This window comes from Oryctolagus cuniculus, chromosome 5, assembly GCF_964237555.1.
Source record: "Oryctolagus cuniculus chromosome 5, mOryCun1.1, whole genome shotgun sequence".
Classification (NCBI taxonomy): Eukaryota; Metazoa; Chordata; class Mammalia; order Lagomorpha; family Leporidae; genus Oryctolagus; species Oryctolagus cuniculus.
Window position 1 is genome coordinate 151,958,838 of NC_091436.1, and position 22,991 is coordinate 151,981,828.

The 22,991-nt window shown below is 47.5% G+C and overlaps 1 protein-coding gene and 2 pseudogenes across 7 annotated transcripts in view; all 3 read right to left on the reverse strand.

The window, feature by feature from the left end:
* Positions 1–22,991, reverse strand: part of KIAA0319 (KIAA0319 ortholog) — a 90,632-nt gene that overhangs the window by 30,099 nt on the left and 37,542 nt on the right. For all 7 annotated transcript variants that reach the window (XM_051855010.2, XM_051855007.2, XM_051855008.2 and 4 more), the window contains 5 exons: positions 21,844–21,941; positions 19,505–19,592; positions 18,550–18,642; positions 16,318–16,450; positions 5,571–5,799 (listed from right to left, as the gene is read on the reverse strand). In XM_051855010.2, the coding sequence (XP_051710970.2) occupies positions 5,571–5,799; positions 16,318–16,450; positions 18,550–18,642; positions 19,505–19,592; positions 21,844–21,941 (641 nt within the window). The remainder of the gene's footprint in view (positions 1–5,570; positions 5,800–16,317; positions 16,451–18,549; positions 18,643–19,504; positions 19,593–21,843; positions 21,942–22,991) is intronic.
* LOC138849763 (serine/threonine-protein kinase ICK pseudogene) lies at positions 12,232–13,428 on the reverse strand (annotated as a pseudogene).
* On the reverse strand, positions 13,357–16,167 carry LOC138849764 (serine/threonine-protein kinase ICK pseudogene; annotated as a pseudogene).

The window sequence follows — 22,991 nt, forward strand, 5'->3', positions numbered from 1 at the left end:
AGACACACACACACACACACACACACACACTTTCATCCACTGGTTTATTCCCCAAATGACAGCAATGGCCAGGGCTGGCTGGGCCAGGCCAAAGCCAGGAGCTTCTTCTGGGTTTCTCACGTGGGTGCAGGGGCCTAAGTACTGGGGCCATCCTCCACTGCTTTCAGAGAGGTACACTAGCAGAGAGCTGGATCAGAAGTGGATCAGGAATCAAACCAGTGCCCAAATGGGAAGCCGGCACTGCAGACAGCAGTTTAACCCGCTAAGCCACAGCACCGGCCTGTGTTTATAGTCATTCTAACTGGGGAGAGACAGTATTTCATTGCAGTTTTGATCTCCCTTTCCATGATGGTTTCATAAACTTGCTGATCATTTATTTGTATATCTTCTTTTGAGACATACTTAGATCATTCGCCCATTTTCTAACTGAATTACTGGGGAGATTGTTGGGTTTGAGTTCTTTAATCTCATCAGCTGAACAGCTTACAAATATTTCTTCCCACTCTATGACATGCATACACTTTTGAGAATTATTTTAAAGGTTCTTCCCTACTTTGACCACAGAAGGCAAAGCACCCTTGTCTGTGGCTGTGTGAACATTCATGCTCACCACAGAAGGGAACGCCATGGCACTTAGCAACTGGATGGACCACTGCGCCCCACTGATGACCCACAGCAGCCACGTGATCTAGGAAACGCCCAGGCTCCACCTCCGTCCCCACGTGGAGCACGCCCTCTGTAGCTGCTGGCACGTGCTTCCCACTAAGGCAAAGGGATCTGTTCACGGAGCTCTTCGTTGTCTGCCATAGCGAATGCAAAGCATCCTCCTTGGGCGTTTCAATCAGTCACATGGCTGATTTCGTGGTCTTTGGGGGGAGAACAAGAGGTTGGGGGAGTCCCAAACAGGGTGTGGGGGCAGCCAGGGCAGCTCTGCAGCCCAGCCCTTGGCAACCTGCTTTGGATAAACATCCAGCACACGTGGATGAATTCTGGAGTGTTAGCTTTGGGCACATCATTCTCAATTAACTACGCAAGAAAAATTTGGGAGACTTTTTAATAGAAGGAATACAAAATATCGCATCTTCCTGTTTTGTATCCAGTCCCTCGGAATCAGAATATCTAACACAGCAGAAGCAGCAAACACTGCACTTGCCACAGCACTGAGGGGCAGACAGATGGCGCTGGTGAGCAGCCAGGCACAGACACACACTGCAAGGACTCCATAAGGCCATCTAGATGACTCGCAGCTCTTTCAAGTTCCACAAGCCCAGTTAAGTTGTATTTAGGAACCAGCACTGTGGTGAAGCGGGTAAAGCTGCTGCCTGCAGTGTCAGCATCCCATGTGGGTGCCGATTCGAGTCCTGGCTGCTCCACTTCCAATCCAGCTCTCTGCTATGGCCTAGGAAAGCAGTGGAAGATGGCCCAAGTCCTTGGGCCCCTGCACCCACATGGGAGACCCGGAAGAAGCTCCTGGCTCCTGGCTTTGGATCGGCACAGCTCCTGCCCTTGTGGCCAACTGGAGAGTGAACCAGCAGATGGAAGACCTCTCTCTGTCTCTCTGCCCCTCCTTCTCTCTCTGTGTGTGTAACTCTGACTTTTAAATAAATACATAAAAATCTTAAAAAAAAAAAAAGCACCTTTCAGAAATACCAAAAGTAAAGTGAGTTTTAATAGGATATCTGATATCATCTCAAATACCAATGAGGAGGCTGGCATGTGGCCTAGCAGATAAGACACTGGTTAAGACTATGTGCTGACTACCAAAAGCAATTTACAGACTCAATGCAATACCAATCCAAATATTGAGGACATTCTTCTCAGATCTAGAAAAAACGATGCTGAAATTCATATGGAAACACAGGAGACCCCGAATCATTAAAGCAATCTTATACAACAAAAACAAGGCCAGAGGCATCACAATACCAGATCTCAAGACATACTACAGGGCAGTTACAATCCAAATAGCCTGGTACTGGCACTAAAACAGATGAATAGACCAATGGAACAGAATAGAAACTCCAGAAATCAATCCATGCATCTACGGCCAACTTATCTTTGACAAAGGAGCTAAAATCAATCCCTGCATCAAGGACAGTCTCTTCAACAAATGGTGCTGGGAAAACTAGATCACCACATGCGGAAATGAGAATCAAGATCCTTACCTTACATCTTACACAGAAACCCACTCAAAATGGATAAAGACCTAAACTATGACCCAATACCATCAAATTATTAGAGAACATTGGGGAAACCCTGCAAGACATTGGCACAGGCAAAGACTTCTTGGAAAAGACCCCAGAGGCACAGGCAATCAAAGCCCAAACTGACAAGTGGGATTACATCAAACTGAGAAGCTTCCGTACTGCAAAAGAAACACTCAGAAAAGCAAAGAGGCAACCGACAGAATGGGAGAAAGTATTTGCAAACTATGCAACTGGATTAATAACCAGAATATATAAAGAGCTCAAAAAACTCAACAACAAAACAAACAACCCAGTTAAGAAACGGGCAAATGACTTAAACACATTTTTCAAAAGAGGAAATATAAATGGCCAATAGACACATGAAAAAATGTTCAGGATCACTAGCCATCAGGGAACTGCAAATCAAAACCACAATGAGGTTTCACCTCACCTTGTTAGAATGGCTTCCATACAGAAATCAACAAACAACAAGTGCTGGTGAGGATATAGAAGAGGTAGCCTGATCCACTGTTGGTGGGAATGTAAACTGGTAAAGCCACTGTGGAAAACAGTATGAAGATACCTTAGAAATCTAAATACAGACCTACCATATGACCAAGCCATCCCACTCCTGGGAATTTACCCAAGGGAAATGAAATCAGCATAGGAAAGAGTTATCTGTACCCCCATGTTTACTGCACTCAATTCACAATAGTTAAGACACGGAATCAACCTAGATGTCCATCAACTTAAGACTGGATAAAGAAATTATGGGATATGTACACTATGGAATACTACACAGCAGTTAAAAAATGAAATCCAGTCGTTTGCAACAAAATGGATAAAACTGGAAAACATCATACTTAGTGAAATAAGCCAGTCCCAAAGGGACAAATACCATATGTCCTCCCTGACCTGTGATAACTAACAGAGCACCTAAAAGGTAATCTATGGAAGTGAAATTGACACTTTGAGATGCAATGACTTTGAACAGCCCTTGTCTCGACTGTTGAGGAACTTTTTTTTACTATTTGTTGAACTTTTTACTTAGTATAGAGTTAATCTCATTTGTATAAAGTTAGTTAAAAATAGATCTTAGTGAAAAATAAGAATGGAAATAGGAAAGGGAGGAGGAAGAAGGGAGGGAGTGCTGGTGGGAGGGCTGGTACAGTGGGAAGAATCACTATGTTCCTAAAGTTGTATTTATGAAATGCATGAAGTTTATATTCCTTAGATAAAAGGTTTCTGGGGAGGGAAAAAGACTACATGGGGCCAGTGCTGTGGCATAGCGAGTGAGGCCTCCGCCTGTAGTGCCGGCATCCCATGTGGGCACTGGTTTGAGACCCAGCTACTCCACTTCCAATCTCGCTCTCTGCTATGGGCTGGAAGAGCAGTGGAAGATGGCCCAAGTCCTAGAGCTCCTGCCCCCGCATGGGAAGACCTGGAGGAAGCTCCTGGCTCCTGGCTCCTGGCTTCTGATCGGTGTAGCTCCGGCCATTGAGGCTAGTTGGGGGAGTGAACTAGTGAATGGAAGACCTCTCTCTCTCTGCCTCTGCTTCTCTCTCTGTGTAACTCTGACTTTCAAACAAATAAATAAGTAAATCTTAAAAAAAAAAAAGACTGCATGCCATACTTGAGTCCTAGGCTTGTGTCCTGGCTCCAGCTCCTCACTCCAGTTTCCTGCTAATGCAGACCCTTTGAGGAAGCAGGCAAAAGGCACAAGTGGTTGGGTATCTGCCACTCCACATGGGGGACATGGATTGTGTTCCCAGCTCCCAGCTTTGGCCTTGGCCCAGCCCTGTCTCAGTAGGGTTGTTTCCTCTCTCTCTCTCTCCCTCTCTTTCTCTGCCACTCCCCTATTCTCTGTTCCACCTCTCAAAAAAAAAGTAATTAGAAACTTATCTTAGTCTGGTAACATAGACTTTGAAGAAGAAGTTAACAATATAAGGTTTTATCCTTTAAAAAATTCAATTTTCAGGGGCTGCCTCCAACACCAGCATCCCATATGGGTGATGGTAAGTGCTTGGGCCCCTGCTAACCACATGGGAGACTCAGAAGAAGCTCCTGGCTCCTGGCTTCAGCCTGGCTCAGCCTAGACATTGTAGCCTGATGAGTGAGCCAGCAGATGGAAGATATCTCTTTCCCTCTCTCTCTCTCTCTCTCTTTCAAATAAATAAATATTTTTAACAAATTAAATTCTCAAATAACAGCAGAATTTCAGAGACTCCAAGCTAGCTAGCAACAATTAGCTCTGATTGTCATACACGTATACACACAAAAATAAGCAAAAAAAGCTCTCGCACGCGCACGTGCACTCTCTCTCTCTCTCTCTCTCTCACACACACACACACACACACACACAAAGGTTATGTCTTTAAATATACTTATATATTTTAACAAGTAAGGGCTGGCATTTGGTGCAGCAGTTGGGTCACTGCTTGAGACACCCACATCCCATGTTGCAGTTTCAGGGTTTAAGTCCTGGTTCTCCTTCCAATTCCAGCTTCCTACTGAAGCACAGGCTGGGAGGCAGCAAGTGGCTCAAGCAGTGAGGGCCCTGCCACCCGTGTGGAAGATCTGGATTCAGATACAGCCTCCTGGCTTCAGACCAGCCACAGCCAGCAGATGGAAGATTCCCTCCCTCTCTCCCTCCCTCTCCCTCTCCCTCTCCCTCTCCCTCTCCCTCTCCCTCTCCCTATCCCTCTCTCTCTCCCTCTCCCTCTCCCTCTCCCTATCTCTCTCCCTCTCCCTCTCCCTCTCCCTCCCCCTCTCCCTCCCTCTCCCTCTCCCTATCTCTCTCCCTCTCCCTCTCCCTCTCCCTCTCCCTATCTCTCTCTTCCTCTGCCTTATTTTCCAAATAAAATGAAAAAAAAGTTTTAATTCAAAATAAAGACTTTAACAAATCGAAAGGTGGCTACAATGAAGCTCTTGAAAAGAGACCATTAGATGTAGACAGGACAGTATGAAGCTTGTATAAACAGAGAAAAAAATCACACAGAATTTTCTGATGACGAGGTTTAGGTTAGCTCATTTCTAAGATTTCTCTCAATACCAAGATATGTCTCCAACAGATATTGGGTAAGGCTTTTTCCTAATCATCCTCAAGGTAGTGTTGTTAAAACAGGACCAATGGGCTGTTACTTGTGTTCTTCCAGGTGGGTGAGGGGAAGGGAGGTGAAAGTAGAGGCTGGATGAGTTCAGGGGCTTTCACAGTCATAGCAGACAATGCTGTAAAATGGGTTTTCTGGATCTCACTTGCTACCCACAAGCTACTTCTTGATGACTGAGTGGGTGAGTGGATGGGTGGATGGATGGCTGAGTGGGTGACTAGGTGGATAAATGGACAGACAGACGGCAGGTCAAAGCTTGAAGGCAGGGTGGACTTGCCTGCATGACCACCTCCTTGCTCTCACTCCCAGGACCCAGCGACCACTCATAGAGGACAATCTGGTGATCATCCGTGCTCTGGTTTCCATTCAAAATGATGGAGTTCTGGGGCAAAATTAGGGTCTGATTTGGGCCCGCATTGGCAACTGGCGGCCAGTCCACAGCATTGCTGACTATCAGGGCTGCCGTAGCGGAGTTAGTGGCTCCATCCGAGTCTGTTACGGTCAACCTGCAAAAAAGAGAGGAAGCTATTACATTGCAGAGTATTCTAGGTCCACTTATGCTGCTCTGGGTACAGTTATCAGAACAACTCAGAACACAGGGAGAAAGAAATTTGAGGACGAAGCTAAGAAAAACACACAGTTGTAACTTTTTTTTCATTTTTGGCTCATGACATATTCACTTGTTAGAATTCAACCCTTACAGCTTTCCGATTAATCCTTGAGATGCTGGGTGAAGAACCATCCTCAGCTGACACAGAAGACACTGTGGAATGAGAGAGACTAAGAATGGTAGCAGGTGTTACGTTCTACCTGCAGCCCGAACATGGACAGACAGTAACTCACTCAGACATCTTCACCTGCAAACTTTTTAATTTGGAAAATCTTTCCTAGAGTGTTTATTATAATTAGGTTTGCAGGACACACTCTTTGCAAAGCAATGTTAGGATGGGGCACATTCTAACACAAACCAACGCTCAACCTACACAAGGAGCGCAATAGCACTGACCCTCCCAAGCTAAGTTCATTTTGAGTGCTAACACAATGACAAAATCAACAGGCCACCTCATCCCTCTGGGGTAGAGGGTAGTTAGAAGCAGCGCTGAACACTATGGGAATAAAGAGTTAGACGGGGAGGAAGCTCCTGTGGGTAAACGTGTGCGGTGCCTGCGTGCAGCGCCTCTGAACGGCTTCCACCCCATCCCACCGGATCCACACCCGGTTCCTCCTCCTCTTCCAGGCTCGGTCAGGACCGTGCGGCCCCCAGGGGATCTCTTCCTGGGCCAGCAGCCGTCACCTGCCTCAATCAGACAGTGAGGCGGGTGAATTAAAGATGACTCAAAGGTGCCTTATAAAGTACATTGCACTAAATTTAAACTTACTTCCCCCCCAAAATAAAAAGTACTAGAGAAATACTATTAATAATTACTTTCTGAGCCGGCGCCGTGGCTCAATAGGCTAATCCTCCACCTTGCGGCGCCGGCACACCGGGTTCTAGTCCCGGTTGGGGCGCCGGATTCTGTCCCGGTTGCCCCTCTTCCAGGCCAGCTCTCTGCTATGGCCAGGGAGTGCAGTGGAGGATGGCCCAGGTGCTTGGGCCCTGCACCCCATGGGAGACCAGGAAAAGCACCTGGCTCCTGGCTCCTGCCAGGATCAGCGCGGTGTGCCGGCTGCAGCGCGCTGGCCGCGGCGGCCATTGGAGGGTGAACCAACGGCAAAGGAAGACCTTTCTCTCTGTCTCTCTCTCTCACTGTCCACTCTGCCTGTCAAAAAAAAAAAATAATAATTACTTTCTAAAGCCCCCTTAGGTTTTTATATCAGAAAAATCCCGTAAGTCTCTATTGACAAAACACTCTGACATGATGTAGTCAATAACAAGGCAAGATGTGTCAAATACCTTAAAGACATACACACCTCTGGCCCTGCAATTTTTACATGTACCCTACAGCTGAACTATAAAGATATTCACCCAAACACTGAACAACGGGGCTGTTAACAGACTACAAGATGCCAGCACAGCACCCAACATGATGCTAAAAAACATTTCATGGCATAGATATTCACAACACCCAGCAAATCTAAAATGAGGCCCCCACACCTAGAAAAACTTGGTAAGGGAGAGATATGGCAAGGAGAGACCCCACGGTCAACAGTGCCAAGATTTCTCCACTCCAATGAAACTGCGAATGAGCTGTAATTACTTCTGGACAGGTAAGAATTTTAATGCAGAAGACAAAACTTTGAAAACGTTAAAGGAAATATAGAAGGTAGTATGTGAAACACCTTATTCATTTTGATCCAAATAATTGAACAAATGTTAAGTTTATGCGTGCATAGAAAAAGGACTTTAAGCAGCAGCACCCATCTGTGAAGTGGTGGAATTATGAGAGTTGATTTCCTCCCTTGTGTTTATTCTGATGTTTATTTCTATGGCAGACATGCATTACTGTCAACATAATAAAATATTACTTTTGTCACTCCTGCATTGTTACTTCCATCTAGAAACCTGCATCTGCTCCAGGTGGAGATGCACCTGCCGTGCTGGGACATGAAAACTAAACAGCACTGCCCGCACTGAGCCTACAGATCCTCGGAGATCCACTCTTCTAAATAACATAAGCTGCAGAGCAGGCTGGACTTTATTCTCTATTTTTTAAAAACTGTGATAAGATAGGCATGACACAAAAGTCATTTAACCATGTCCAGTGTAAAAATACTGATACTATAGTACAGCCATCACCCCCCATTCATCTCCAGAAGTTTTTTAATCATCCCAAATAAAACTCTGCACCCCTGAAAAGTCACTCCCGGTTCCCAGCCACCAGTCCTTGGCAATTGCTATAGCATTTTTTCTGTCTCAATGAGTTTAACCACTTGATGTCTCTTTTAAATTTTAAACTTTTTTTTTTTTGACAGAGCAAATGAGAGAGAGAGAGACAGGTCTTCCTTTTTCCATTAGTCTATCCCCCAAATGGCCGCTACAGCCGGAGCTATGCCGATCCAAAGCCAGGAGCCAGGTGCCTCCCCCTGGTCTCCAATGTGGGTGCAAGCGCCCAAGCACTTGGGCCATCCTCCACTGCCCTCCGAGGCCACAGCAGAGAGCTGGACTGGAATAGGAGCAACCGGGACTAGAACCCGGTGCCCATATGGGATGCCAGCAAAGGAGGCGGAGGATTAGCCAAGTGAGCCACGGCGCCGGCCTCTACTTGATGCCTCTTAACACAAGTGCAATCAAGCAATATTTGTCCTTTGGCATCTGGCGCTTTTCACTTAGCATACTATTCCCAGGGGTCCCCCATGCTGCAGCATACAGTCCTTTTCAGGCTGAGAAACATTCCGCTGTATGTAGAGCCCACCTTCTATGTAGCTGTTGATGGCTATTTGGGTTGTTTCCACCTTCTGTGTTACTGTTGATGGCTATTTGGGTTGTTTCCACCTTTGAGCTATTGTGAAAGACACTGTTATGGGTGTGGACGCACAAAGACCTGTTTGCAGCCCTGCTTCCGGCTCTTCTGAGCAGCTACCCAGCAGCGGACGGCTGAACCACACAGTGACCCCGCGTGTAGCTTTCTGAGGAGCTGCCACCCCGATGTCCAGCACTGTGCCAGCAAGGCAGATAAAAAACGGAATGGAGGCTTTCCCGACACGTATCAAATCTGAAACACCTGAGAGCAATTGTTTGGGCCTCTGTCAAGTCAAGGTGAATGCCATCAGCCTTGGGAGTTTCCCAACAGGTCAAGCTTCGGAGGACCCAAGAACACACACACACACACACACACACACAGCTTCAGAAGATCCATGCACACACACAAACACAAATTTCATGCACACACACACACATGCACAAATACACACTAACAGCTTCAGAGGACATCTGATCACACACACATGCATGCACACACATTAACAGCTTCAGAAAATCCATGAACACATGTGTGCGCACACACGTGCACACATACACACACACACACACACACACACAGGCCTCTCCTCTGGAACCTTCAGATCCTTAAAGAAGTATGTGAGGTGTTGAAAGTACCACATGCTGGAATGAGACGATGCACCTAAGAAGTCCTGAAAGGAAAAATGATAGTTTTGAAAGCTTCATAATAAAATAAGGAAGATCTATTACTAAAATGCCTACAATTCTACTCTAAACACTGAGAAAAAGAATTGCAAAATGCATCAAAAATAAATAGAAGAAAAGGAATGATGAGGAACAGAAGTCAATGGATAATGAAAGACAAATGCGAAGCTGACGGGGCTGTAGCCAGGTGTTGTTTTAAAGATAAAACACAGTACCAAACTCCTTAATTGGACCGATGAAGACAAAGAGAGACCAGAAGTCACCAGTACTGGGAGCAAAAAAAAACCAACTATGGCACAGATCCTGCAGACACTGAAAAATGATACGATGACCATGACCACGAACAGCTTTCGTGAACATATCTAACATTTTAAATGAATAGACAAATTTCTTTTACAAAATCAATTTTACTATGTGCAATAACCAGGTCACTAGGTTTTTCAATTAAAAAAAAAAAAAAAGGAATGGGGACCAGCGCTGTGGCTCAGTAGGTTAATCCTCCGCCTGCGGCACTGGCATACTATATGGGCACCGGTTCTAGTCCCAGTTGGTCCTCGTCCAATCCAGCTCTCTGCTGTGGCCTGGGAAAGCAGTGGAGGATGGCCCAAGTGCTTGAGCCCTGCACCCACGTGAGAGACCCAGAGGATCTACGGATCAACTCAGCTCTGGCCATTGCTGCCATTTAGGGAGTGAACCAGCGGATGGAAGACCTTTCTCTCTGTCTTTCCCTCTCACTGTCTATAACTCTGCCTCTCAGATAAATAAATAAAAATCTTTTAAAAAAAGGAATGCTCTTAACACAAGGTACAGTATAAAAACTAAGCATTGACAACCCACTTGCTTCTCTAAGGGCTATTTACAATCTCAAACCAGCTTTCCAGAAAGCTCAGCAAGGTTTCAGATCAATGTCCTGTTTATATAGAAATATAGAAGGAGACAATGAACACCAACCTCAGAGTGCAGGACTCATCTCTGAGAACATCCTCTGCTGTTTTATACAAGTTGAAAATAGAGTGCAGAAATTAATTCAGCTTCAAGTTGTGCTTTGCACATACATTTTCTGAAGCTTTGCTGCTACTTCGTTGACAGGACAAAATTACCTAACAAATCCACATCTGCGATGTGCTGTTCTCTTGCCCCAAAAGGTCATAGTGCTACGTCAACTGTATTTCGGAGGCAGATTCTCCAAAGCATAAATTACTCCCTAACTTTGGGTTAGAGCCTTTGGAAGCCACGGTAATTTGCACAGGCTGCAAAGTATTATTAACACACCAAAGCAATCATTTGCCAGCTTACTAGGTTGAACCATAGGGAGGTGGCTATATTTACACATTTTAACCTTTAAAAGGCGAACATTTTAAGGGGCTCAACTTGTTCTATTCTAGAACCCGGGAGCCTGTGCGTCAATGTACTATGGGGATTACGGCACGCGCACCTGCGGTGACTGCCCTCTCGCCTGTAAGGTGACTATGAGTGGGGGCACATGTGCCATACAGACACAGATTGGGGGGGGGGGCTTTCCTGTTTTTCTGTCTCCAAACTAGCTTTGTCATCTTCCAAATCGCTGTAAACACTACTCTCAATGGAACGGCCTCTGACCCTGGAAACTGTGACTCTGCAGATGAAGGGAGCCCCTGCCATAAACCTTTCTCCCTCCGGAATGCCCTGAGAATTCAGCTGGGACAGAAGATTATTCGCTGGCTTCCCCTAGCCAGGCCTGGAGAACTGAGCCACGTGCAAACATCCTATCTCAGTGATTATAATAAAAAGTTCTCTGTGGCTTTCAAACTTGTTTTTGTCATCTATCTCAGTGATTTGAATGGATGGTGTTGACCTTTAGGCTGAGAATCTTTGATGTGAAGGTATCCTTTTCAGGGGTGCTTACATGGTTTCAAAAATGGGAGAACACGGACTATGAAGGCACAACATGACGGGGCTTTCGTTTGGTAATCTGCAGCTACACTAAAGGGAGTTGTACAAATTTCAAAAATATTTACTTGGAGTTCTTTCATCTGGAGAACAAAGTGAACTACATAACAGTTCCTTCTGAACTGCACGGTGGTACCAAAAACTCAAATCTATGACAGGATTTTAAGAAAAGCAGAGGAATGCTTTTCTAACATCAATCCAAGACAGCCTGAGGCACCTAATGAGCCACATTTAAAATTTAACCACTTCCCAAATATCTGCACATATAGTAGTAAACAGCCCTTTACCACATAGTTTTTTTTTTTTAAATAAAAAAAAAGCTTGATTTATTTGAAATTAAGAGTTATAGAAAGGCAGAGGCAGAGAGAGAGAGAGAGAGAGAGAGGTCTTCTATCCGCTGGTTCACTCCCCAGATAGCCATAATAGCCAGAGCTGGGCCAATCCAAAGCCAGGACCTTCTACTGGGTCTCCCATGTGGATGCAGGGGCCCAAGCACTTGGGCCATCTTCCACTGCTTTCCCAGGCCATAGCAGAGAGCTGGATTTGAAGTGGAGTAGTTGGGACTCGAACTGGCGCCCATAGGGGATGCTGGCACTGCAGGTGGCAGCTTTAACCCGCTATGCCACCATGCTGGCCCCTATCACAGAACCTTAAACAGCACCCCATTAACCTTTCATCGCATAGCCTTAAACTGCACCACAAAGGAAAACTCACTTAATCTTTAAAAAGTCCATTGCAAAGTTGGATGTATAAAATGCTAAATTATAACCCATATATACAGAATACTGTTGTTTAAGAAAAAAAAAAGAGACACAGTTTTAGAATAAAACAATCTTACACAAAAAAGGGGCACTGCATCCAAATCAAAAAAAGACTTTTCAAAAGCATATTGAGGGGTCAGCACTGTGGCATGGTGGGCTATACCTCCGCCTGCAGTGCCGGCATCCCATACTGGTGCTGGTTCTAGTCCCAGCTGCTCCACTTCCAATCCAGCTCCCTGCTATGGCCTGGGAAAGCCGTGGAAGATGGCCCAAGTCCTTGGGCCCCTGCACCCACGTGGGAGACCCAGAATAAGCTCCTGGCTCCTGCCTTCAGATCCACCAAGCTCCGGCCATTGCGGCCATTTGAGGAGCGAATCAATGGATGGAAGACCTCTCTATGTGAGTCTGTAACTCTGCCTCTCAAGCAAATAAATTAAAATCTTTAAAAAAAAAAAAAGCATACTGAAATGCCTCAGTTCGGAAGGGTAACTAGAGAGAGAAGGTTTGCTTCTACTCCAGCTCTGAGACTCCAGCAGGTGGAATCTGGTTGGCTGAGGGAACATGCACCACTTTCTTCCCCCAGGAAGGAGTTCACTGCTGAGACGGTGATCACCCAGATGTGCACCTGGAGGCCCAGTCTGCCCAGCCTTGCCCTGCCTGGGCACCTGGAGGCTGTGGCATCAACCCAGGGGGATTTCTAGGCTGGGTGGGGGGCAAAGGCTGCCCCAGCGTGAGGTCTCTCAGCCCTGAGGAAATAACCAGGGCAGGGTCTGGGATGGGTACCAGGTGTAGCCTCTGCAGAGCAGGGCCCATTTCTTTCTCCAGAAGGGAAGGGTGTAGTTTCTAGTCAGTCCAGTAGAATTTGTAGAGCCAGAACCAACTGAATCTGTTTTGCTGGTTCCTGATCCTGCCCCTGAAGGCTTTCCAGACAAACCACAACCAGACCATGGATTTGATGGAACGAAGTCCCTGCCTGGGCTTGGCAGGATGCCATTTCTTATGATGATTCCAAGCAAGTCTTGAGAGCGCTTGGCTGCAGATCCCAGGGCCAGTGTGTCTCACCTCTGATGTGAAGCCTGGGTAGGGTGCTATTTCCTGATGGCTTCAGGTCTAAAACACTCCCAAATCTGCAGAAAGCATCTGGAATGAGAAGGCCATGCCAAGATGGCCACTGGCAATGGAGCCTGCCTGGCAACAGGCTGTGATTGATTAGGGTATAAACCACCCCTTGACTGGATTGGCTGCCTTGGCTATATAAGCTGCTGTACCAACTGAAATAAATTGAGTCTGTAGGCTGCTCGCCTCTGGCCTGCTTTCTCCCGGGATCTGTGTGGTGACTCCGTGCCTCTTGCCCCCGCCATACTCCTCCTCTCAGAACGAATCCACCTCAACAATCTCTCTGTTTCTTCTTTTAAAAAAATGATTTATTTTAAAATTTATTTGAAAGGCAGAATTACTGAGAGAGGGAAAGACAGCTGCTAGTTCACTCCCCAGATGGCCACCATGGCAGGGAATGGGCCAGACCAAAGCCAGGGTCTCCCACGTGGGTGCAGGTGCTTGGGCCATCCTCCATTGCTTTATAAACCCAGGCGCATTAGCAGGGAGCTGGATCACAAGTGGAGAAGCTGGGACTCAAACTGGCATCCCTATGGGATGCCAGCATCACAGGCAGTGGCTTTACCTGCTACACCACGATGCCAGCCCTGCTCTGTCTCTTCTTGCTTTGCACATCAATCACAGTGAAGGACAGACTGAAGTCCAGGTCATCCAAGTCAGCCCACTCGCCGGAACCTGTTCATCTGGAAATAAGACCCCACCTGCTCCTGCTCTCTGGCTCGAACTCTCCACATTTATACTGAGGCCAGCTAGGATTTTCAATTGAGGTTCCCTGTTGTTTAGGGAAGAGAAAAACAAAGTGCTCAGCTTGTCTTCTTGAAGGTGGCTTGGGGGTCTCTCTCTGCTGGAGGCCTCTGCTTTGTAGGGGTACACGAGACACTGAGGGCACTGGCTGGCTTGATGTGGTTGCTGGCTTTTCCAGAAGATCATTCTGTGCTTTTCCTGAATCCTGAACACCCTGTAGGGTGCTGTCCTATGGGTGCCCAATATGGAGGTAAGGCTATCAAGGCACCTGACTAGCTGTTGGGCATTCCTTAAGGTCAAACTGGAGGATGTCTCTCAGGAGCTGAATTGCCTTGTGGCTAGCACGTGGAATCAGGGTCTTAGAGGTACTGGGTTTCTACTGGGGCCAGCGGAGGTTCACAGACTTGAGAGCTGGCTGCCTTCAGGCCAGTCGGTCTTTTCCAGTGTTCCCAAGACTTGGCAAACACTGAGTACCAGGTCAATCACGGCGGCACCAGGAAGAGTGGCTGGAGGGTGTGCAGTTCTGCCAGGATGCAGCCCACTGCTTTCCCAGGCCATAGCAGGGAGCAGGGTCAGGAGTGGAGCAGCCAGGACCCGAACCAGTGCCCGTATGGGATGCTGGTGCCGCAGGTGGAGGCTTATGCTACTACACCACAGCGCTGGCCCCTGTCCAGTTGGTTTTACTAGGCCAGTGCAATAATCTTCATACCACACCTTGGCAAAGACAGTGAAAAGACAAAGTAACAGATCAGTATCTTTCATAAACAAAGATAAAAAATCCTTACCAAAATATTTGCAATTTGAATTTAATACTATATAAAAAGGATGTTATGACAAAAAAAATGGGGCTTATTCCAGCAGTGCAAGGTTGATTCAACACTCAAAAATCCCAGATAACACACAAAAACTAATTCAAATTAGATCAATTACCTAAATATAAAAGCTAAAGCCATAAAAATTCCAGACAAACAATCCTAGAAATCTTGGAATAGACAAAGGCTGCTAACAAAAAGGCAAGACACATGAGACAGGAAAAAAAAAAAAGGACAATTCTACTGCATCAAAATCAAAATCTTTGCTTTTTGAAAAATACATAAAGAAAATAAAAAGGCAAGCCACCCACTAGGAGGAATTACCCACAATTCCTATAGCCAAGTAAAGAAGCCCTGTGTGGAATGCATATAGAACTCTTACAACTAACTACTGTAGTTTTTAGAATGGGCAAAAGGTCAGACTGTATGTGTCACAGCAGGAGGGAGATAATGAAAGGTAAGAAGCCTGAAAGTACAAGCTGAGGATCACTGGTCTCCAGGCAGACGCAAAGCACACCACAGTGACAGAGCAACCACCAGACTGGCTAAAATGTGTAAACCTGACCACTTACACGTTAACGAGAACATGGAAACCGGAAGTCTTGCGCAGGGCAGGTGAAACTGTGAAACTGTGAAACGGGGCGGCCCCTTTGGGAAGGAGTTCAGCAGCTCAGCTGAAACTCCGGCACGACGCAGCCTTTCCACCGCCGGGTGTATGCTCGCCGCCGTCTCACTCCCAGAAATGAAAAGAGGCGCCCACGCAAGGACTTGTGCAAATAAAGCTGCCGCGAACGCGCTACAATCACTCGCAGCTGTAAACGACCCAAATGTTCATAACAGATAAACGGATAAACAAGCTGTGGTCCATCCACGCGCTGCAATTCAACAAGAAAAGGGACAAAATATTGTTACAGACGACAGCGTGGGTAAATCTCAAAATCATCTGCTGAGTGAGAGAAGCCAAGAAAACAAAGAGTGTATCCATGTATAGAAAATTCTAGCAAGTGCAAACCGGCTTAAAGAACCAGAGAGCAGCTGAGCAGTCATGGGGTGGGGGGTGGGGAGCAGAGGGTGGGAGGGGTCCCCAAGGGGCACCAGGAGTCTGGTGGGCACTTGGAAGTGCTTATTCTCTGCACTGTGGTGATGGCTTCCCAGTTACACACACACCAACAAGCACCGAATTTCCTACTTGGAGTATGTGTGGTTCACTATTCCTTGGTTATGCAAAGGAAAAGATTAAGGTAGACAAGACAGTTAGCAGATGATCGTACAGCTATCTCCCTGCGACTCGGAAGCTGCCAGCTACCTTCTGCACAACTCGCCGGAGCAAAACGGCGCTCTCTGCACGCGATCCTGACAACTCCAGCCGAGTGACTGCACAGCGGGCACCCCCGACTCACAGGCGTTAGTGAGGATGTCAGAGTCCATGGGGCAGCCAACCAACACCCTCCGGAAACCAAAGCTGTCTCCCCAGCCTCTTGCTCAGACTAAGAAGCGGCGGTGTTTTCTAGGCATCACGTTGAAGAAGCGGGGAAGACACAGCAGGGCAGCGCCCAGGGAGGGCGGGGAGCCACTTGCCTGAGCGTGTAGTTCCCAGGAGCGAGGTTTGACAAGTGCAAGAGCGGGGAGTCCACCGAGGCCTGGGGGCCCAGGAGAGGCCCGCCAACCTCTTCCCAGTGATAGCTCACTATTTCAGCATCATCTGTGCTTTCTGAAACACGAAGAGAAAACAGACCAGAGTGACGAGTAGGAACAGCGAGACGTAAGCTTCACGGTTCATACAGCTGCTTACTGAAATTCATTTTTATATGAAATTATATACTTACATAGATCTGAATGAATATGAACAAGAGCTCTTCCAACAGTTCACCAAAAAAAGCATATTTTGAGAAAATTAAGTATGGGTTTCAAATATTTTGTACCAAAATCAACTTACCTTTTTTTGTAAAGATTTATTTATTTGAAAGAGTTACAGAGAAGGAGAGACAGAGACAGAGAGAGAGTAGAGAGAAATCGTCTGCTCTCTGGTCCTCTCCCCAAATGTCTGCAATGGCCGGGGCTGGGCCAGGCAGAAGCCAGGAGCCAGGAGCTTCTTCCAGGTCTCCCACGTGGGTAACAAGGACCCAAACAATTGTGCCATCTTCTGCTATAAATCAACTTATCTCTCAGTTCTGTTTTTCCATGAACTTTTTGAAGTCCCCTGGTATTAAGTATTGATGTCTCCCTCAATTAATTATCCACATTTTTCTCTGGGATTTCCAGCAGATTCAGTTGAGTGAGGTTTCCCCCTACTCGTAAATATGTAAGGAGCACCATGGCTGGCATTGTTGCTTTTTAAAATCAGGAGCCACAAAGAGTAGCACACTGAAACGTTACTCGTAGTCATCTCAATACAGCAATGCTAATCCTACTGTGGCTTCTAAAATGTATCTGAACTAACAGTCATAAAACATTGAGATGCTTATCTATAATCCATAAAACAACTTTTACCATATGAATTATTAAGGTATAAATCCATAGCAAAGTCCTATCCTAAATGAAAGTTTCAACTTTCAAAGATGCCATGCAGAATTGCAGACTAAATGACCTGGATGGCAGCCAGCGTCATCTCCTTCTTTTCAAGCAAGAACAAGCTCAGGTGATGGGTTAATAATTCAGAACCATTTCCTGCAATGACACCGAACTGGCACTAAATGAGAGGAATCAAATGCATCCTCCCTGGTGGAGACACCGTTCAGAGTATTGCAGACATCCCCACGTGAACAGACACAAGCAGTCCCGTTAGCCACCTCCACGCACACGCAGGCTGCTGGTGAGCAGCAGGAGGGCTAAGTGTCCCTTCCCCAACACCAGCTCTGCAGCTCTGCAGCTCTGCCCCCAAGCTCTACAGGATCTAGTCTTCGCTTTAGGAGTCCATGCACATAAAATGCCATTACTGAGTACACTCATTCAGTTGAGACAGGTCAGACATGGTTATGTTTTCAATGTTCTCATCACATGGACACCTGGAGTTACACAGAGGCCCCTTCCACATAACCTCTGCTGGAAGGAACAAACTGAATTAATTAACAAATAAGGGGCTGGTGTGTGATGTAGCAGGTAAAGCCACTGCCTGTAATGCCAGCATCATCCCACAGGGACACAGGTGTGTGTCCTGGCTGCTCCACTTCTGATCCAGCTCCCTGCTAATGGCCTGGGAAAAGCAGCAGTAGATGGTCCAAGTGTTTGGGCCCTTGCACTCATGTGGGAGGTCCAGAGGAGGCTGCTGGCTCCTGGCTTCAGTCTGGCTCAGCCCTGGCTGTTGCGGCCATCTGGGAAATGAACCAATAGACGGAAGATCTCTCTCTCTCTCTCTCTCTCTCTCTATATATATATATATATATATACACATATATATATATATAAAAATCTGACTTTCAAATAAATAAATATCTTTTTAAAGAAAAATTAACAAATACAACGCTACCCACTTCCATCCACTGATGGTAAGCCTGCTAGGAATTGTTTAAAGTGATTTTCCAACTGCTATTCAGTATACACCCTAACATCAAAAGGAGAGTCTTCCGTAATTGTTTTAAATCCAACTCCCAGAGCTGGAGCCTGGGGAACTTCTTCCTGGACAAATGAGACTTTACTGAAGGGAAAGTGAACATGGAACAGAGAAGCTGTGACAAAGGAACAGAGCACTTTGAGATCAAAGATGCTCATGTATCAGTCCATTGGCCCCTGAGTCCGCCCAGCCTGGAGGAGGCGCACCTGTGGAAGCTCGGAGGACCCAAGGGAAAACCACAAAGCAGCCCAGGTACTCACGGCTGCCGTCGAAGAGTGCGGATGTCTCAGGCAGGATGAGTTCCTGTGTCTGGGGCAAGACGACCGCCATGGGAGGCAGGTTGGCTCTTCTGGCTGCGACAGAGAAGAGGCCAGGGCTGAGTGCACACCCTGTGTGTGTGCGCGCGCACGTGTATGTTGTCACCCAAACAAAACCACTGCTTCTGAAAAGCTGACTACAGGCATCCGTGGAGAACGTCTCAGCCTGGGAGTCCCCCTGCACGTTTTAGGAACTTGTCCGGAGGTTTACATTTGCACCCCCAGGCTCAGGGAAGACGTGCAGTAATAACCCAGGGGTCGGTCACAGGAGGTGAGGGGTGACTGCAGAGCACTGCCCAGCCTTCGCACCGACTGATCTGGAATCTGACTGTACCAAGCTTCCACTGTACTACCAGCCAGGCAGAATGCGCGGGTGGCAGAGCTGGCAGCTCCCAGGTAAGGGGGGGGGGGTGGAGCTAGCATCTCAGCTGGTCAGGTGGCGCCCCCAGTCCCACTGAGGGGTGCTGAGGTCGAAGGCAGCCCACGTTGTGCTCATGGAACTACCTGTTTCTCAGATGCACAAATGCGCTAACCTAAGGGCAGGCAGTGGGCTGCCTTTCCCTCTGACCCTGTTGTTGCTCAGTGAACGTGCGTGACCTGCCCTGCACCTAGGGTACAGCTGAATCAGAGCGAAGGAGGTGGCAGAGCTGACAGGGTCGATGTCAGGCAGAGGAGGCTAAGGCGCTCGGAACGGCCAGCCATGCGCTGGCAGCCACAGACGGTGCTGTCAAGTAAGAACCGAGAGCTATTTAGAAAAAAGACATAAATAAAGACAGAACCCTTGCCTCTCTTCGCTACAACAGAGCCTAATGGAAAGAGAAGGAATATATCACATGCCATGAGCACCAAAAACAGAGATACTCTATATCACAAGAGGTCTTTCCCCCCGTGGACATACCTGGCCTAACGGTGACATTGACAAAGCCTTCTCCAAAGGCATTTTCACTGGAAACAGCCACTCTGAAGGCATAAAACCCTGCTGACAACTGTAACACAAAGAAAAGTCACACAGGTAAGCATCGAGAGACGTGACAGGTGCAGTACCCGGAAGAGGCAGAGATGTCCCCTGAGCCGGCTCTTAAGGTTGCACAGAGGAGAGATTTCCATCTGGGTCTGTAATGAGCCTGCCACACCCGCACTGGTTACGATGCCACTTAGGACACCCGTGTCCCAGATCGGAGTGCCTGGGTTCAAGTCCTGGTTCTGCTCTCAATTCCAGATTCTTGCTGCTGCGTGCCTTGGAAGGTGGCACGTGATGGTTCATGTAGCTGACTTGATTCAGTTCCTGACTCAGCCCTGGATGTCGCAAGCATTTGGGGAGGAAATCAGCAGAGGGAGATGTCTCTGCCTGTCTTCCTGTCCCTGTCTGCCTTTCAAACAAATTAAACAGATAAATAAAAACTAAGAAGCTGTCACATGTTGGAAACTGCTCCCTGGAGTGCTGAAGTCACCTAGACAAGTTACAGAGCTCAAATGAGATGGCAGAGCGGGGGGCAGCAGTTCTTAAACATGGGTTGGGGAAGTCTGCATTTTAAAAAGATATTTATTTGAAAGGCAGAGTTACAGAGGGCAAGAGGGAGAAGGAGAAGAGGGGAAGGGAAAGGGAAGGGATAGAGGGAGAGGGGGAGAGGGGAAGAGGGGGGAGAGGGGGGAGAGAGGGAGATTGAGGGAGAGAGGGAGAGAGAGGGAGAGGGAGATAGAGGGAGAGAGGGGGAGAGGGGGAGAGGGAGAGGGGAAGAGAAGGAGGGGGGAGAGAGGGAGAGGGAGGGGGGAGAGTGGGAGAGGGGGAGAGGGGGGAGAGGGGGAGAGAGGGGGTGATAGAGGGAGATAAAGGGGGAGAGGGGGAGAAGGAGAGAGGGGGGGAGAGGGGGAGAGAGGGAGAAATGGGGGGGAGGGGCAGAGAAAGAGAGAGAGAGAGAGAGAGAGAGAGAAAGCGCTTCCATTTCTTAGTTCACTCCCAAACGGCCACCATGGCCAGGGCCGGGCCGGGCCAAAGCCAGGAGCCAGGAATTCCATCCTGGTCTCCCACATGGGTGGCAGGGGCTAAAGTGCTTATATCATCTTCGGCTGCTTCCCCAGGCACATTGCTCGGGAGATGGATCAGAAGTGGAACAGCCAGGGCCTGAACTGCTGCCCATAAGGGATGCCAGTGTTGTGGGTGGCAGCTGATCCCACTTTGCCACAATGTCAGCCTTAGAAACCTACATTTTTAAAAAGATTTATTTATTTGAAAGGCAGAGTTACAGAGGCAGAGGCAGAGAGAGGTCTTCCATCCGCTGGTTCACTCCCCAAATGGCCACAATGGCCAGAGCTGAGCTGATCCAAAGCCAGGAGCCAGGAGCCAGGAGCCAGGAGCCAGGAGCCAGGAGCTTCTTCTGGGTCTCCCACGCGGGTGCAGGGGCTCAAGGACTTGGGCAATCTTCCACTGCTTTCCCAGGCCATAGCAGGGAGCTGGACCAGAAGTGCAGCAGCCAGGACTCCAACCAGCGCCCATATGGGATGCCGGTTTGCAGCTATGCCACAGCACTGGCCCCAAATCCTGCATTTTTAACACCTAGCTCTGGTCAGCTGGCTGTTGGCGATTATGGACCACGCTTTGGGAAATGAGGTTCAATGCCATGAGAGTGTGCATACCTCATGCTGCACAATAACATGGGGTGTGACTCACAGCCATGTGACAGAATAATACAGGGATGCTGCACACCCACATTGCACCATGACACGGGGGTGACACCTGCTCAACGCTGCACCGTAGCTGTGCAGCCTCAGGAGAGGAAGACAGAAAATCACCCTGCAGGAGACCAGACCTCTAGCAGCTAAGTCGGCGCATTCATCCTACATCTCTTGTGATGAGAGCCATACTTGATAGGCGAAGCAATTTGCAGACTGGAATGGAATTTGGGCAACTCTTAGAACCATGCCAGACTGAGAACCAGACAAGCGGAAGTCGCCAGCAGTGCAAGGAGAACAAGAGTTAGAACGGGGGCACCGCAGGGATCACTGGGCAAGCAGCTGCTTTTCCCAGAGCTGCTCTGCCAGGTCCTTCAAACAAAGCAAAGCCACCCAGAAGCCTCCCTGCTCAACCACCTGCCCGCCGACTGACACGGCCAAGCCTTGATTTGTTTGTAGCCTTCTTTTGCTCTTCGCCATAACACATTCCATTGAGTGCAACAGCAAGATGGTATTATGTGCGTTCTGGGCTGAGCCATCACAGACAACTCACCCCCAGTTACTTACTCGAGAGAGGTTAAGGGTTTGTGTGTGTCCTTGTCTTATCTCCCCTTGGTAGTCTGCAGGGTGGCTTATTAGACTCCATTCATAGTTGTAGGTTGTTTCTGAGAGCAAAGCAGAAATACGAGCGCTTATAAGTTCTGAGTGGTCACACAGAACCCAGACAGAGGGAAGGCGATGATGACCTTAAATCCTCCAGGACTGCCACCCTTAAATACACTGAACTCAACTTTCAAATTTCACTCAAGTGAGGAGTAATAAGGTTCTGATTTATGAATTATTTATTTTATATATTTGAAAGCAAGGGACAGAGATATGCACACACCTGTACACACACACACACACACACGGATCTTCCACCTGCTGCTTCACTCTCCAAATGCCCACAACAGCTGGGGTTGGGCCAGACCAAAGCCGGGAACAGAGAACTCAATCTGGGTTTCCTACATGGGTGGCAGAGAGCCAAATACTTCAACCGACACCTGCACCTCCCAGGATGCACACTAGCAGGAAGCTGGAATCAGGAGTGGAGCTGGGACTTGAGCCCAGACACTCTGATATCCAGTACAGGCAACCCAAGCAGTATCTTAACCACTAAGCCAAATGCCTGACCACATATAATTTTAGTACAAATTTTCTTTTAATTTTAAAACATATATTTATATATTTTACATACCTATAGGAAATTTGGAAAACTATATAAAGTTAAAAATCCAAAACCTCCCTAAGCTCACCATTAACATTTCGGACTCTCTTTTCAGGGTGCAAAGCCACATTATCCATGTTAAGTTTTAACACAGGGTAACCTACCATACTGCGTCTCCTGTAATGAAAGACAAGGAGAACTCCACTCTCTTGATCTGTTGTGGGAGTGTATTAAAGAAAATTGGACGTAACATCTCCGTGTTAGTATGAAATGGTTGCTCATTTTCATATAACAGTAAAGTATGAGGTACCTCACCCAGAGGATTAAAATGCAAATGCAAAATACGACCATTTCTGAATAAAGAAGCTGGCCTGAGTGAGCCATAGCCAACTCCATCAGAACACGTCTACCTCAGAGAGGAGGCGTCTGGTGGGACGTCACTGAACAGGGAGCACGGAGCAAGCAGAGGAAGAATGCTGGAACAACGCTTCCTGGGCAGCTGGTGTGC